We start from the raw sequence: 14525 nt of genomic DNA on the forward strand, positions 1-14525 counted from the left end.
GGACTTGTCATACAGTATGTATTTTTCACAGTTAAACTTGGCATCATGGATAACACATCACATGCCTTCATTACCGGCCATTACATAACTAGTGGAGTGGACTTTACTGCGACGCATCCCTAAGTTGGACTAACGGTTTTCGTAAATACTATGAGAGATATGAAAATGATGATTGTGTTTCAGATGTTCCGTTGGCCAACGCACATGGCTTTAATGAATGAACTGTGGCTTCAGGAAATGGAATATCACTTCTCTAACTGGTAGTTTGAGGGACTTCAATGTGGCAGATGTTGATAACCGAAGCTGCGGCGGGCAGGCAGGAAAGGTACGTTATTGCATGGGGCTTGGTTCTTCGGCTCCCCTTTCCTGCAGCTGTTACTGGATAGAAGCTAATTGTCTCCACTCATCTAACCTCAGAGATAATGTTTGGAAGAGCCCGAGCAACTTTTTTTTCTCTTTAACGGTCATTTCCTCTCTGGTGTAACTTGCATGACAGCATGTGACAAGCAGAAATTAATGGGGACACTGCTGTGCCAATAGCCTTGAATAGCTCTGACACTGGATGCGAGCTGCCTGCTTGGCCACCCAGCCAAGACCTCACATGAAACGTGGCCAGGGGCCCACAGCGCTATTCATTGACAAGCCAGCTGGTTGCTGATTAAAGAGATAAAACAATGCCTTGCAGTCACAGAGAGAAAGGTTTAGCAACTGCTCCAAAGCAAAGTTGTTTTAACCCCTTTGTAGTTTCTGCAGACCCCAAATAACATCTAAAACCTACTTCATAAACACACAAAACCATGGAGAAAATGTATGAACTTTATTCGAGGCAGCTTCTCCTAGTAAGTAAATCCCTAAAGAGGTTCTCCAGAACTTATGCTTAGGATAGGTTTAATTTGTGGGGAATTGACCCACATATCATGGGGCAAAGCTTCAGTACCAGTCAAAGCCATCGTATGGATGGGCTGCTGTGCCTGTCTAAGCAATGAATGGGCAAATGACCCCTTCTTTCTCTTGGTTGGCAAGAGTCCCAGAATCATACAATCGATAATTTATTCTATGGATCCCATGGAGATGACCTGTCCTGCATTACAAAGACAACCCATTAATTTGAATGTACACTGTGCAATGCTTCATTTCCCCTGTGGTGGTGCTGCAGGAAAATTGAACACATAACTTCATTAATATAGTCCATGAGTCTTCATCTTCTGTTGAGTTATTATCACCTCTATTAGACCACTGCTATTTCTATTTATGGTAAAGCTAGGTGACAATCCTTTGACATAGCTATCTGAGGGCTTCAATGGTACTATTTAATGTACTATATATTATACTGAAAAACTTTTAAAAGGTTTCTTAGTGGAGTGAAATGGAAAAAAAATGTCTGAGACACACCCCCTATCTCATCATTGGTTCAGACTGCCTCCTCTGTAGCTTGAACCAATGATGATGAGATAGGAGGTGTGTCCCAGACTACTTCAGATTAAGCACTGTAGCTAAACCCCAGTCACAGATCACAGCGCTATTCTAATAAAGCTAAGCAAAAGAATAGCCAAGGAAGAAGATGTGAGGAAAAATAAATAGCAGGTAATCATCCCCTGTAGGTAGTGACTGACAAATCAAGTCTGAGCTCTTGACTGGAGGGCTACTTTAATGTATTTAATATTTAATGTATACCGAGTAACATGGATATAAATATTCTCTCAAGCTGTTGCATAATGTTATCATGAATATGAAAAACCCAAAAATTCACTGCATCAATCAAAGAGTTGGTGAAGTTACATAAACTGTCAGGTCGGCCACATGGATGATTAATGGCTTCACGTGTCAGAATGCCACTACATGGTGAATTTAGTTTCTTTAATTCTAGAGTCTTCCTGATCACTAGACCATGTATGAATGACCTGTGGACCCGGTGAACAACCCTTACAGTGTTTCATAAACTACAGTGTCCTTGATCTTGAAGCCATCTGTATGCTGAAGAAGACCAACAGTGGCAGCCAAAAAGAAAAAAAGCCTAGAATTCGTAGTGCTAGAACTGTTCTTACACTCAAAAACATCCCGCCCCTAGAAGTAGTTGTCGCTTTGCTGCAAAACTCGGCATGCAGTTACATCTCAGACAGATATGCAAATGATTAGAGTTGTGGTGATTAAATGAACGGTCTTGCCACCGGAGGCCCTAAAAGTGGTTCCACTCTTGGCCTGTAAAAAGGCTCTCAGAGGCTCCATGTGTGTAGTGACCTCTTCTTCCACTTGTGTAGAGCTTGTTGACCACTACGACGCAATCAAAGAGATTTCGGCCAGTTAACAGAATGTGAGAGGAGGCGCATTATTTGATTGCAAGAAGCTGGATGGTCATACTGATGAATTGCCCGTCACCTGGGCCGTTCTACCCAGACTGCTAGGCACACACACAAGGCGACCTTGCTTGGGAGGCTGTTGACACACCAGCAGTAGAGAAGATCATCTGATTGACCGACGAGCACGAGCAGCTCCAACTGTTTTGCTGTCCACCATCCAAAGAGAAGTGGCGCTATTGTTACCGGCTCCTGTGTCAACGATATATTCAGGACGTCCTGCAGCCACGTGTTCCTCTCAAGGTGGCTTCCAAGAGGTATTTTTCAGCATTATAATGCTCGGCCGCACAAAAGAGGGTCACAGGAACGTCCCCACAACATTATCACACTTCCGTGACTGCCTGGTTGCCAGATTTATCACCAATAGAACATGTATGGGACCATCTGGGACGCCAACTTCGACAGCCTATGAGTTTGCATGATCTAGAGGCTCCATTACAGCAAATATGATATGCCGCAGGATACCATACAGACCCTGTATGCCTCCAGAAGGTTCAAGGGTTCAGTTTTCTGCAACAATTTTTTTTCCCTCTGATATTGTAATCAATTATTGCACCTTTACAATCATACACATAGAGTTTTTATTCGATTCTGACAATTCCTTCTAGGTACTTTTTTTTGACAATGAGTGTATATACTGTCAGTTTTGGGTGAGCCGTGGACTGCTCTGATTTTATGGCATAACCAAGGTCATGGTTATAAGAGCCCCAAGGCTGGTACTGTTATAATCGATCTGCGGTAACACTAGGGGGTAATATAGCTAACTTTTGCATGTAAATGTCTTGTCCATATGATACTGGGGTGTTGAGTTATTTTTATGGAGGCATTGTGGGCACAGTGGACATTGCACGTCCTTCTGTGGTCTGTGATACATGCTTTAACCCTGTGAGTCTGTGAAAAATGCATGAGTAAAAACAACTCATTAAAGTTAAAGGGGTTTTCCAGGGAAATACTATTGACGACCTATCATCAGAATAGGTCATCAATAGTTGATCGGCTGGGGTCCGTTGCTCGGGACCCCAACCGATCAGCTAAGCGGGCGCATGCTGTCAGTGCCACAAATACACAGGGGTCGGAGCGGAGGACTCCGCGCTTGAAACTGCAGGCACGGTCTCATTGAAATCAATGGGTTCTACTCACAGCGTACTGCGCATGCAAATGCATTCGTGTGAATAAACCCTAAGCGTTCGATCATATCAGCATCTTGCTTTCTGTTTTTAACGGATGCTTCTTTTAAAATTGAAACCGATAGAAAAATGGAATTAAAGCAAAACAAAACATTTCAGAATATAGACATTAAATAACCAGCAGGGTTGTTGATCCGGGTCTTGCAGTCAGGCAGGAACCTTTAAACGTTGATCCAGGGATTATTCTAACTGCCAATAATTTTTTACCCCAAAATGGGGTAAATTGGCTTCTGCCTCATTGGGGGTTTTTTTTGCCTTCCTCTGGATCAATAAGTAAGGGGTGGAAACAGACTGAACTGGATGGACATTTGTCTGTATTCAGCCCTGCATACTAAGTAACTATGCAAAACGGAAAGCATAGCTTACATTTTTTTTACGGACCTGTAAAAAAAAATGAACCATCTCATATATTTGGTTGCATTTCGTGCTATTTTTAAAGTATCGCCTTTTTATCATTTTTTGCTTCTATACATGCTCATTAAAAAAAACAAAAAAAAAAGAACAGATCCGTTTCGCCTTCTTCTGTCTTTCCTCCCTACTGCGCATGCTTATGTATGTAAAAACAGATCCGTTTCGCCTTCTTCTGTCTTTCTTCCCTACTGCGCATGCTTATGTAAAAACAGATCCGTTTCGCCTTCTTCTCTTTCTTTCGTACTGCGCATGCTTATGTAAAAACAGATCCGTTAAAGAGAAAACAAAAATGGAACCAAATGCAAAGCAATCCACCAGGCAGCCAAGACTAACGGTATATACAGAAACTTCAGATCACAGTGAATACATTTCCATTTGTTTCCCTTTTCAGAGCAGAAACAAGGCGCCGCAGTCTGCAGTTTTCCGTTAAAAAAAACAACCTTAAAGCAAAAAGAAAGGCACTGAACTAAGCATTATTAAAGGTCTGAAAATCCCCCTGAAGTCAATGGTAAGTACCGTATATACCCGAGTATAAGCCGAGTCAATAAGTTTTACCACAAAAAACTGGGAAAACTTATTGACTCGGGTATAAGCCTAGTTATACTCGAGTATATACTGGATAAAAAAAACCCCTCCATACTCACCTCCCAGCCGGCGTCTGTGTCTGTGTGGCATGCTGCTTTAGAATTCTCCCCGCTGTCCTCTCTGCTCGGCTTTGAAATCCCCCGCCGTCAGTGCTGTGTAAGTAAGCGCTATGATTGGATCGAGCGCCAGTCATTTACTGATTGGCTGTGAATGATTGCGCACCGGCTGTGATTGACTGGTGCTCGATCCAATCAAAGCATTGACGGCGGGGGATGGAAGAGCCAAGCAGAGAGGATGGCGGGGGAGGACAGCCGGGAGAGTTCAAGCAACTTGCCGCATCACTGCCGGGAACACAGAAATTCAAGCAGCTTGCTGCACCACCGCCGGGGACACAGACGCCGGCTGGGAGGTGAGTATGGAGGTTTGTTTTTTTTTTTAAATTAACCCTTCCCTCACTCAAGTATAAGCCGAGGGGGGCTTTTTCAGCAATGTGCTAAAAAAATAGGCTTATACTCGAGTATATATGGTAACATGGAACCAATATTTTGCTGATTTTCGTATGGAACAGTAGAGCGGAAAACAAACCCCCTGATGTAAATGAGCCCTAATTGCTGGCAATTACTTGTTATTGTGTTATGATACTTAGCACATATGTCAAAAACATCCCTCAACTGGACTCCCTACCCAGATAAAGTAGATGACCCAGACGGGTGCAAAGGACACCGGTGCATTTCCAGGTCCACGCCTGCGCGCTCACCCATCTTCCAATGCCCTTGACTCTACATCGTCTTTCATTGAGCTCTAATGAGAACTTCACCCTCTCAATACAATACAAAACATTGTTTACTGGGGCAGTTTGAGACAAAATTCAATGACCACAATTGGCTGCCGTCCCAATTCCGGAAATCTGACATTACAAAACTTGTAAAGGAGGCTATCATACTATCGGGAAACCTGACCGAACTGGCAGCTGATAGGCATACTAGCAATCTTATCCAAGGGGGAAGAAATGAAGGAGCGTTATTAGGTGGATGGCTTTAATGGGACAGTGAATTTATTTCCTATATATTACTGTAGGACTGCGGTATATGAACTTTAACCTAATCCATGACTTTATTGTAAAATCACTGAATTTTAAATAAAAGATGGCCCACGGAAAACTAATTGGGTACCACACTCTTATGAAAGCTGTCTAAAAGAAAATTTGCTTTTATTGACCCCAGCAACCAATTTCAATGGTTGCTATGGGTAATAAAGATAGATTTTCTTTTAGACAGCTTTCATGAGAGTGTGGTACCCAATTACTTTTCCGTGGCCCATCTTATATGTCAACTGGTTGACATCCAGGAGAATTGTGGTCTTTTAGGACCAGACACGCTTTAGGCATTTTTACTTTTCATGCAACAGTTTTGATTTGTTGGTCTATTGATGTGATTTTTTACACCACTTTAGATTTTAATGCACATAAACTATTATTTTTTTTTAAGAAGCCCACCATTGTTTTGTGGGGGAGAGGGAAGGTCTTGCTACATGGAATCTTATACTTTAATAAAACTTACCAACCTCTATAAATAAAAGACACGGACACCAATCTTGGATAAATAAAGGCCGCGGTGTTTATTAACGGGGTTAATAACAAAGGGGATAAATTTAACCAATGAATGAACATAACATTACAATATAAACTCTGTCATACAGACACAAGTTTACCACCAAACTCTCCCCAAGTTTATGCGGATGACAATCCCCCATTAACTACACCGCAACACACCTAAGGGAGGGAGGGCGGGAAGCTGCTTTCTTTACAGAAGATGACAGCTCCTCCACTCAGCAGCTCCATAAATAATCTCTGTACCTTCCCGCTGGTACCCCTGTGCCAATCATCAGCTGCTGTCAGGCCACCTCATCTGCCAGACAACCGAGGCGAGCTCCCGCTATTTACTCACAGCCAATCCAATGCTGTTTCTGGCCACTCCATCACTGGGCAGAACACCATCAGATCCATCACCAGCTAACCCTGTAATGACCTTTTAACACACCGTTAGCCGGCAAGACAATCCTTAGAAGGGAACATAGAGTCCAACCATTTAAACGTAAAGTCCCCAGATTCCATGAGGCTTTCAGTCCTAACTGTCCCTCAAGCCTTACATTAGATCATCTTGCACTTGTGGCTAAAAGGGGACAGAGAAACAGGGTCGCTGTTCAACAGATTGGTGGTGATTCCGTTGGATAGGAAATAAATGTTTTGAAACCGGGGTGCTACACTTAATTTGTGTCATATTCTAGGCCTTAAAACTAGCGTCTGTGTCCCGACAGAGCCCCTGAAATATTCCTATACAGTTAGCTGGAATAGTTAACGACGGACAATAATTTGTTCCCTTATCGCGCGTCGTTAAGTTTAAGCATGCATAAAAAATGCACAACGAGCGGCCTGTGCCTCCATGTACTCAAAAGCATAGGAGCGATCATCGCTGCGCCGACTGTCTGGCACTCAGCGCCCAACGGGTCGTTCCGTGTTAAATGGCCCTTTTCATATGGCCATAAATGGGCTCCCTACGGTTTATGTATTACACACATTGGACCCATGGGCCCAAAATAGCACATGGACCCAAAATAGACAATGAGGCTATTCAGAAGGGGCGATGGTCTGTGTGAAGAAAATATTGCACCATGCCCTATTCTTGTGCTTTTCCAAGAGTGGGAGTAGGGCATGTAGAGCTGTATGAACTCCAAAAAGCTCAAAGGCACCACCCATATACTGGCTGCTGTGTTTTGTGAGTTGACTAGCCCATTCCCTGCCATAACTGTGCGCAGTCCGGCATTGTCTATTAAAGGGGCATACGCCCTGAAACGCGTTGCATTTTGCTGTTATTACTAAAAAGGTAAGTCATGTTCAAGCCTTGATTGAGTCATTTGTTTGTTCCCCATGTAACTCATGTGCCATAACCTGTTTTTTTTTTTTTCATCTCTACCTGTTTATCAGTCACATCACGCTCCATCTCCACTGAATTTGCAGATTTCTGAGGTTGGCAATGCTTTTCACGACAGCTATTGGCCTAGCCAGTCCTTCTCACAGCAATACCCCCCCCCATACACCCATTGCGGCAGATCCCTTCTTGGGGTGCTCCGCCACTTCACATGTCCTTCACAAACTCTTAAATTAGTAATAGTGATGAGCGAGCATTCTCGCTAAGGGCAATTGCTTGAGCGAGCATTGCCCTTAGCGAGTACCTGCCTGCTCGAGCAAAAAGGTTCGGCTGCCGGCGGCAGGCAGGGAGCTGCGGGGGAGAGCGGGGCGGAATGGAGGGGAGATCTCTCCTCTCTCCCCCCCCCCCTGCTCCCCATGCTCACTGCCGCAACTCACCTGTCACCCGCGCCGGCAGCCGAACCTTTTCTCTCGAGTGGGGAGATACTCGCTAAGGGCAATGCTCGCTCATCATTAATTAGTAACCCTCTTTCACAGAATCCTTGACAGGGTCCCAAGGAACTGAAATCGAGATATAGACTAGAAACTATCAACTACTACGAAGCCTCGGGCTACATGGTGACTTGTGGCCATAGCAAAAATTCCCACATGGTTGCACTTTTTGTAATAGTCGTAAGATTGCTTTTGATTTTGGCCTCTATGATTTTAGTTTTGACCACAATTTTACCCTAGTGTTGTAATGTTTAAACCAGGCCGAAAAGAAGAACACAAAACTGAACAGACAAAATACAGTCTGAACAAAAAAAGCTAAACTTTTTACACACATCCCAAAGAGTTCTTTCATAGACAGCCGTAATGAGAGACGTAAATGGATGAGACTATGGCTAGGATAAAAAAAAAATGTGAACAGACTTTTCCCATTCTGACAACTAATTGTGGCGGTCTAGTTTCTGAAGGATATCATATGACTATATGTAATTGGACCTTGGAAAGTGGTAAAATGCACAGCTGTCACACAAGAAATGGCGAAATTACAGAACCCAATTACAGGGACCACATGATCCTTATCTTCGGGAATTGTCTCGTTAAGATTTACCTATGGGAGCTTTGAAAGAGGAGTTTACAAAACTGTAAATAGTACTGATGGTACTTCTATATCTACAATTTACTGTATATTGAGGAAGTATCTCCCAGGTACTCTTCAGTCTTACTGCATAAGTGAATTTTCATGCACTGTTTTAAAAATCACCTTTCTTGTGTCACTTTCTTATCACTTAATACCCTGTTTCCCTGAAAATAAGACATACCCTGAAAATAAGACATAGCATGATTTTCCAGAATTTTTGAAGATGCAAAATGATTTTTCAGGCTTTTTGAGGATGCTTGAAATATAAGCCCTACTCCAAAATTAAGCCCTGGTAACAGTTAATTAAAAAAGTCAATTTAAATAGCGTCCAGGCAGCTATACATGTAAAAAGTTAAACCTTTTTGAACAAAAATTAATATAAGACACTGTCTTATCTTTGGGGAAACACGGTATCTAGGGAAAAAAATGGTTATTTTTCTTCTCTTTGGGTGGTTTCACACCTGCATTCAGGGTTCCCTTTTCCTGTTCTGTTCGGGGAACAGGAAAAGGGAATCTTCCACGGTCGAACGGCTCTCAGGAAGGAGTCGAAAAATCTGCGCGTGTTGTGGACATGACGGCGCGAATGGATTTTTAATGCGGATTTCTGCAGAGGATACACTGCGGGTCATCGATAAATTGATTTTTTAATTTCTTTCGGGAGATCGAAAAATTGTGGGGTTTTTTCACGCGGATGCACAGCGGATAATTTGCGCGAAAAACGAAATCCCACCTCCCAGCCTTTTTGCGGATGCACTGCAGATCGTAAGCTCCCATAGAGATAAATCTGTGCGTCATCCGCACTAAAATAGAGCATGCTGTGATTTTTTTTCCAGCACGTACCTCAATTCGGCAAAAATCACATCTGTGGGTATTTAATTAAGTGCGGATGCCCTATGCTTCTCTATGAGCTGATTGAACGTTGAATCGCACGCTCGCATGAGACACGCAGGTTCCGCAATTCAATTACGCCTGTGGACAGGAGGCCTTAGGCACAACATTTCACTGAAATCTGCATCTGATTTTTTTTTTACGTGGATTTCATTGTGTGATGATGGGCACACATCTGACAGCAGGGTGGAGCCAGACTGTAGTCTGTTTCCAATGGTAACCAGCAGAATTTTGACAGCAGCTATGGATATCAATGTAGAAAAAAACTAAATACAATAATATGGGAAATAAAAGTAGTGAATTTTATTCTCAATACAAACCTATACAGGAGTTTGATATTTGGGAAAAAGCAGTGAGTCGGGATTATCACAGAGCAATGATTAAACCTGGCTTTTTACAAATGGCTGGCACAGCAAAATCCCCTAATTATGTATATAAAAGGCCAGCATAATGCTACAATAAGAGTCCATTTCATGCCCGTGGGACTCTCTTGATGTGGCAGGATATTTAGATCCCGACAGGAAAAAGGTTTTATTTAATACACTGAATATTTTTCCTGGCAAAGAAAAGTGACTTTTAAATTCATTTCTGCGAGTTTGCCCCTTTGCTGAGATTCTAAGTGTCTTGAAGACTGCGTGGGAGTGTGCCGCTAACTTACATGGCATGTCTATTAGTATGCATTGCACAGAAAGACATTTTTTTCTTTGTCATGCCTCGGACCTAGACATAACAATTTTTTAAAGGGGGTGTCCGATTTGGACAGGGCATCTTTCTTAGAAGAGACCCTCGAAAATAAACTGATCACAGTGGATCTTGCTACTAGGAACTACAGCGATCTGCAGGGGAGCCAGTAATCAATTCCTCTGCTGCGCCCCCACAGGGGTAAATAAATATTACATGGTGCTCGTTAACATCAGGGAGATAGCAGGCTGGGTTCTGCAGTGTGGGTGACTACCTTTGTAGCTGCTCTCCTCGTTAGCTAACTGATAAAGGTCCCAAATGAGGAATAACACTCTATTGAAGGCTTCTACACACTGGTGTATTCGTGTGCGCAAAATTTGAACTGCGCAGACAATGCAAAAGGTGATGAGCAATATGCTACGCAATTCCACTAAAAAATGAACATATCTGGAACTCATTAGTTTAAACAGGGGCATGGTTGTATCCAGTGCACAAAAAAAAACATGCCCTGCAAGCGCAAAAAGTGCAATAAAATATGCCGAAGCGCGTGCACTAAAGCCTCGTTCATAAACTAAAGTCGTTGCACTCAGGCGCGCGCAAAAGCGAATTCGCCCATGTGAAGGCAAGCTAACTCAGAATGTCCTCTTCCTTCGACCAAGTCAACCACTCCCTACTGTTACAAACTCCTCCTTTGGCATCACAAACTGGGCCCTCTTCTTGATGTCTTTATACATCACTGACCGAATACTTAGTGTCTCACACTCGCACACCACATCCTTACCTCGCACTCTCTATATTGGTGTCCCCCAAGGTTGTGTCATAGGACCCCTATTCTTCTCCATCTACACCTTTAGCCTAGGACAGCTCATCTAATGACTTTCAATATCAGCTTAAGGCCGCCTGCAGACGGGCGGAAATTCTGCGGCGGGATTCCCTGCAGAATTTCCGCCCCTGGACGCCTGCACAGGATTGCATTACAATACGCAATCCTATGCAGATGGCCGCGGTTTGAAATCCCGTGCAGCAAACAAATCACGGCATGTTCTAATTCTGTGCTGAGCTCGCAGAGCCCCGCACAGAAACGTCACTCACCGGCCGCCGGCTCCAGTCTGCGCATACGCCGGCTGCCCGGCAGCCGGCACATGAAAGAGCAGGAGCTGCGAGAGCGGGTGAGTTCCACACTGTTCCCTGCAGGCGCTCGGGTCCGGCTGCGAGAATCCTCGCAGCCGGATCCGACCCGGCCGTCTGCACGCGACCTTATGCAGATGACACTCAAATCTACTTCGCTATCCAGAATCCCAAAATGTCTAACTGCCATATCCTCTTTCTTCTCCTCACGCTCTCTAAAACTCAAATGGAGAAAATTGAACCCATCATCTTTCCCCATCGCACTCAACACCCCCATCAAACTTATCAATCCAAATCAATGGCACCATACTTTCACCAATTCCTCAAGTTTGGTGTACATTCGGCTCTGCTCTCGGACATACAAGCTCTCACCAACTGCTGCTTCCTGAGACACATCTCTCAGATACAATCTTTCTTCAATTACGAGTCAACAAAAATGCCAGTGCATGCATATCTCAATATGGATTTCAATTCCCAGTCACTGTTACAAGGCTTGTATAAAGAGTCTAACATTGACTTGCAGGAATACTGCCTTCCAATAGGTGGCACTACAGAGGTATTGCTCCATCTCTCTTATTTGCATATCTCAATAATGGCACCTTGCAATCTCATCACGAGGAGGGCCGTTCTCGACACCCAAATATGGATCGGGACATTTAAATGCTGCTGTCAGAACTGTCAGCGGTACTTAAAGATTAACAGACACGATCAGCCGGAACACACCATGTATGGAGCGAGATCCCGGTCCATTCCCACCTCCTTGGCGTTCATGTACGTTATGTGTTGTTGAGGGTTTTAAACCCTGTTTTAATCTACACAGCCTACTGGAATTAATATTGCTTTAAAATAAATAATAATTAAAATGCCATATTAGATTATTTGAAGACTGAATTTCTAAGCTTGACAATCAGAGTCTGAACTATTGGACACGTATGGCATAGTCATAAATACCTTGATTGTTTCATTAGGAACTCCAGGCTCCGGCACTTTATCCAAATAGGTTGTCAAATCTTGATCGACGTGTTCAAAAACCAGTGTAAGCTTCGTCTCTCTATCAGTCCGTGAAACGGTACATACATCAAATAACCTGTGCAAAAAAAAGAAAAACTATCTCAATTCGATATTACACTTTGTAAATATCATACAAAACAGTTGTACTAGAAGAAAACTAGGAGGCAAATCGCATTCTTGTGATCTCAATAGGTTGTACTTATGAAAAAAGTGGGACAAGAAACAATTATATTGCATCTGTATATTGGGAAATATTGTCATTTTGAATGTCGATCTGTGACAACCAGAAGCTATTGAGATAGAGGATGAGGTAAACAAAGAAATAGCTGTGTAGTACTGAGTAGGTGTGGTTATGCTACACAGCCGCTGAAAAGGGAAAGGGTAGAGGGAGCTGAACTTGTGCACATTTATGAGAGAGACCAGGTCATCAGTGCTGGGAATCCCCCCAAGCTGGAAACTTGAATGTAAGAAAGCTTGCAAACCAAGTATGCGACTTTCTAAAAGAAACAACCTGATTGAATACCCACCCATTAAAATCTAACTTATATTGAACTAAATTAAAATACTAAGAGGCATGAAAATTAAAAATACAACCCCCTGCCCAACAAACCTGGGAGTGCTAAGCTACCTATAATATACATCAATCAAGGCTGCGACAATATGCCGTATAATGTGTTTTATAGAGCTCTCCTAAATAGCTAGTAGCTATATAAGATATGAAGCAGGTCACTGCTGCCGACTAATGACTCTACCTATATAATATTGCCGGGTCTGTGTGTTTGAGCTAAAAGAATGATAGAAACCCCCCAACATGTTTCGCCAATATAGTGGCGTCTTCAGGGGTCTAGGGTTACGCACCACCTAAATGACAGCTGTTATATAACATGAGGGAGGGATTCTCCCATTTGACTGACCAGTGAGAGGCACTGCATGCTGAGCGACCAATGCAGAGAAAGTTAATGATTAGAGATAAGCGAGCACCCAAATGCTCGGGTCCGCGTTATTCGAGTCAAGCTTTTCGTAAAATTCGAGAGCTCTACTCGAGTAATGAACCCCATTGACTACAATGGGAGACCCGACCATTTTTGTATGTGGGACGCCAGGTCCCGAGCTTTTTTTTCTCTCTCTCTCTCTCTCTCTCTAACCACTGAGCCACCACACTGTCGTTCTCCGTTTGCCCTAATCGCACAAGCAAACTCCAAAATTATCTTAAATAACCATGTAGCGAATTCCAGACTGGTCAAAACCCTCCAAAAAGTCATGGGAACAACTTCCAATGACATCACATCTGCCTACAACTCATTTTTGGAGGGTCACTGTGATCATTTGTATGACAGAAAATAAATCATGGATGTTGTTTGATCAAAAAAAAAACTTTTTCTGAAAGTAGCTATTTATGGGTATTCGACTGTCCGTTAGTAACCCACATTAAACATATTTAGATAATCGACACATGGAATGCAGAAGAACTGCCTACAACCTAACACATGCAAATGCTGAGGAACCAGGCAGGTCTCAACAGTGCAGTATAAACACTGGAAAATATTCTCCGCTGTATGATTCCTTTGTGTTGACCTACATTTACTTTAAAATTCTAAAAAACACCTTTCTTGCCAGGTATTTTGCACACTGGCAAAACTAGAGGCATACCGAAAAAAAAATGATCCCCCAGTAAGACTATGCACATAAATTGTAGCCTCTTTTTCCAGGGGGCAATAAGAGTTTACGCTATGATGGATGGCGCCTGTAATCCAGGTATTGCATTTGGAAGCACAAGATGTCTTCAAAATGTAACCCAAACTGTATACCTTTTTTTTGCTTTTGCAAATAAAATATTCCGTAAAAAGCGATTTTAATGCATTACTAAAAGTGACCAGATGTAATATAACCTGTATGTTATTCATTTAAATCTCTGCTCACTCTGAGCTGAACAGTCCAATGGGCGGTCCTATCAGTGATTGGCAGCTGTGTATGACTGTACATACAGGGAAGGCTGCCAATCACTGATAGCTCCGCCCATTGGACTGTTTAGCTCAGAATGAGCAGAGATTTAAATGAAAAAAGTACTAGTTATACTGAATCTTTCCCCTTAAAACTATATCAATCTTCTCAGCTCCTTCCGCTCTATAACATGATGCCTGCAGTTTGGACAGAGTATTCAAGCTAATCGACTCCCTTTAATTTTTTCAGCAATTCGGCAAATCTATTGTGGGATTGGACCAGAGGGA

General features: G+C 42.9%; 1 protein-coding gene across 1 annotated transcript in view; it reads right to left on the reverse strand.

Annotated features, from left to right (window-relative positions):
* The window catches only part of CDK6 (cyclin dependent kinase 6), a 138146-nt gene that overhangs the window by 66267 nt on the left and 57354 nt on the right, over window positions 1–14525 (reverse strand). Inside the window, exon 3 of the mRNA XM_066585728.1 lies at window positions 12238–12373. Coding sequence (XP_066441825.1) covers window positions 12238–12373 — 136 coding nt within the window. The remainder of the gene's footprint in view (window positions 1–12237; window positions 12374–14525) is intronic.

The sequence above is a fragment of the Eleutherodactylus coqui genome, chromosome 12 (assembly GCF_035609145.1).
Source record: "Eleutherodactylus coqui strain aEleCoq1 chromosome 12, aEleCoq1.hap1, whole genome shotgun sequence".
Classification (NCBI taxonomy): Eukaryota; Metazoa; Chordata; class Amphibia; order Anura; family Eleutherodactylidae; genus Eleutherodactylus; species Eleutherodactylus coqui.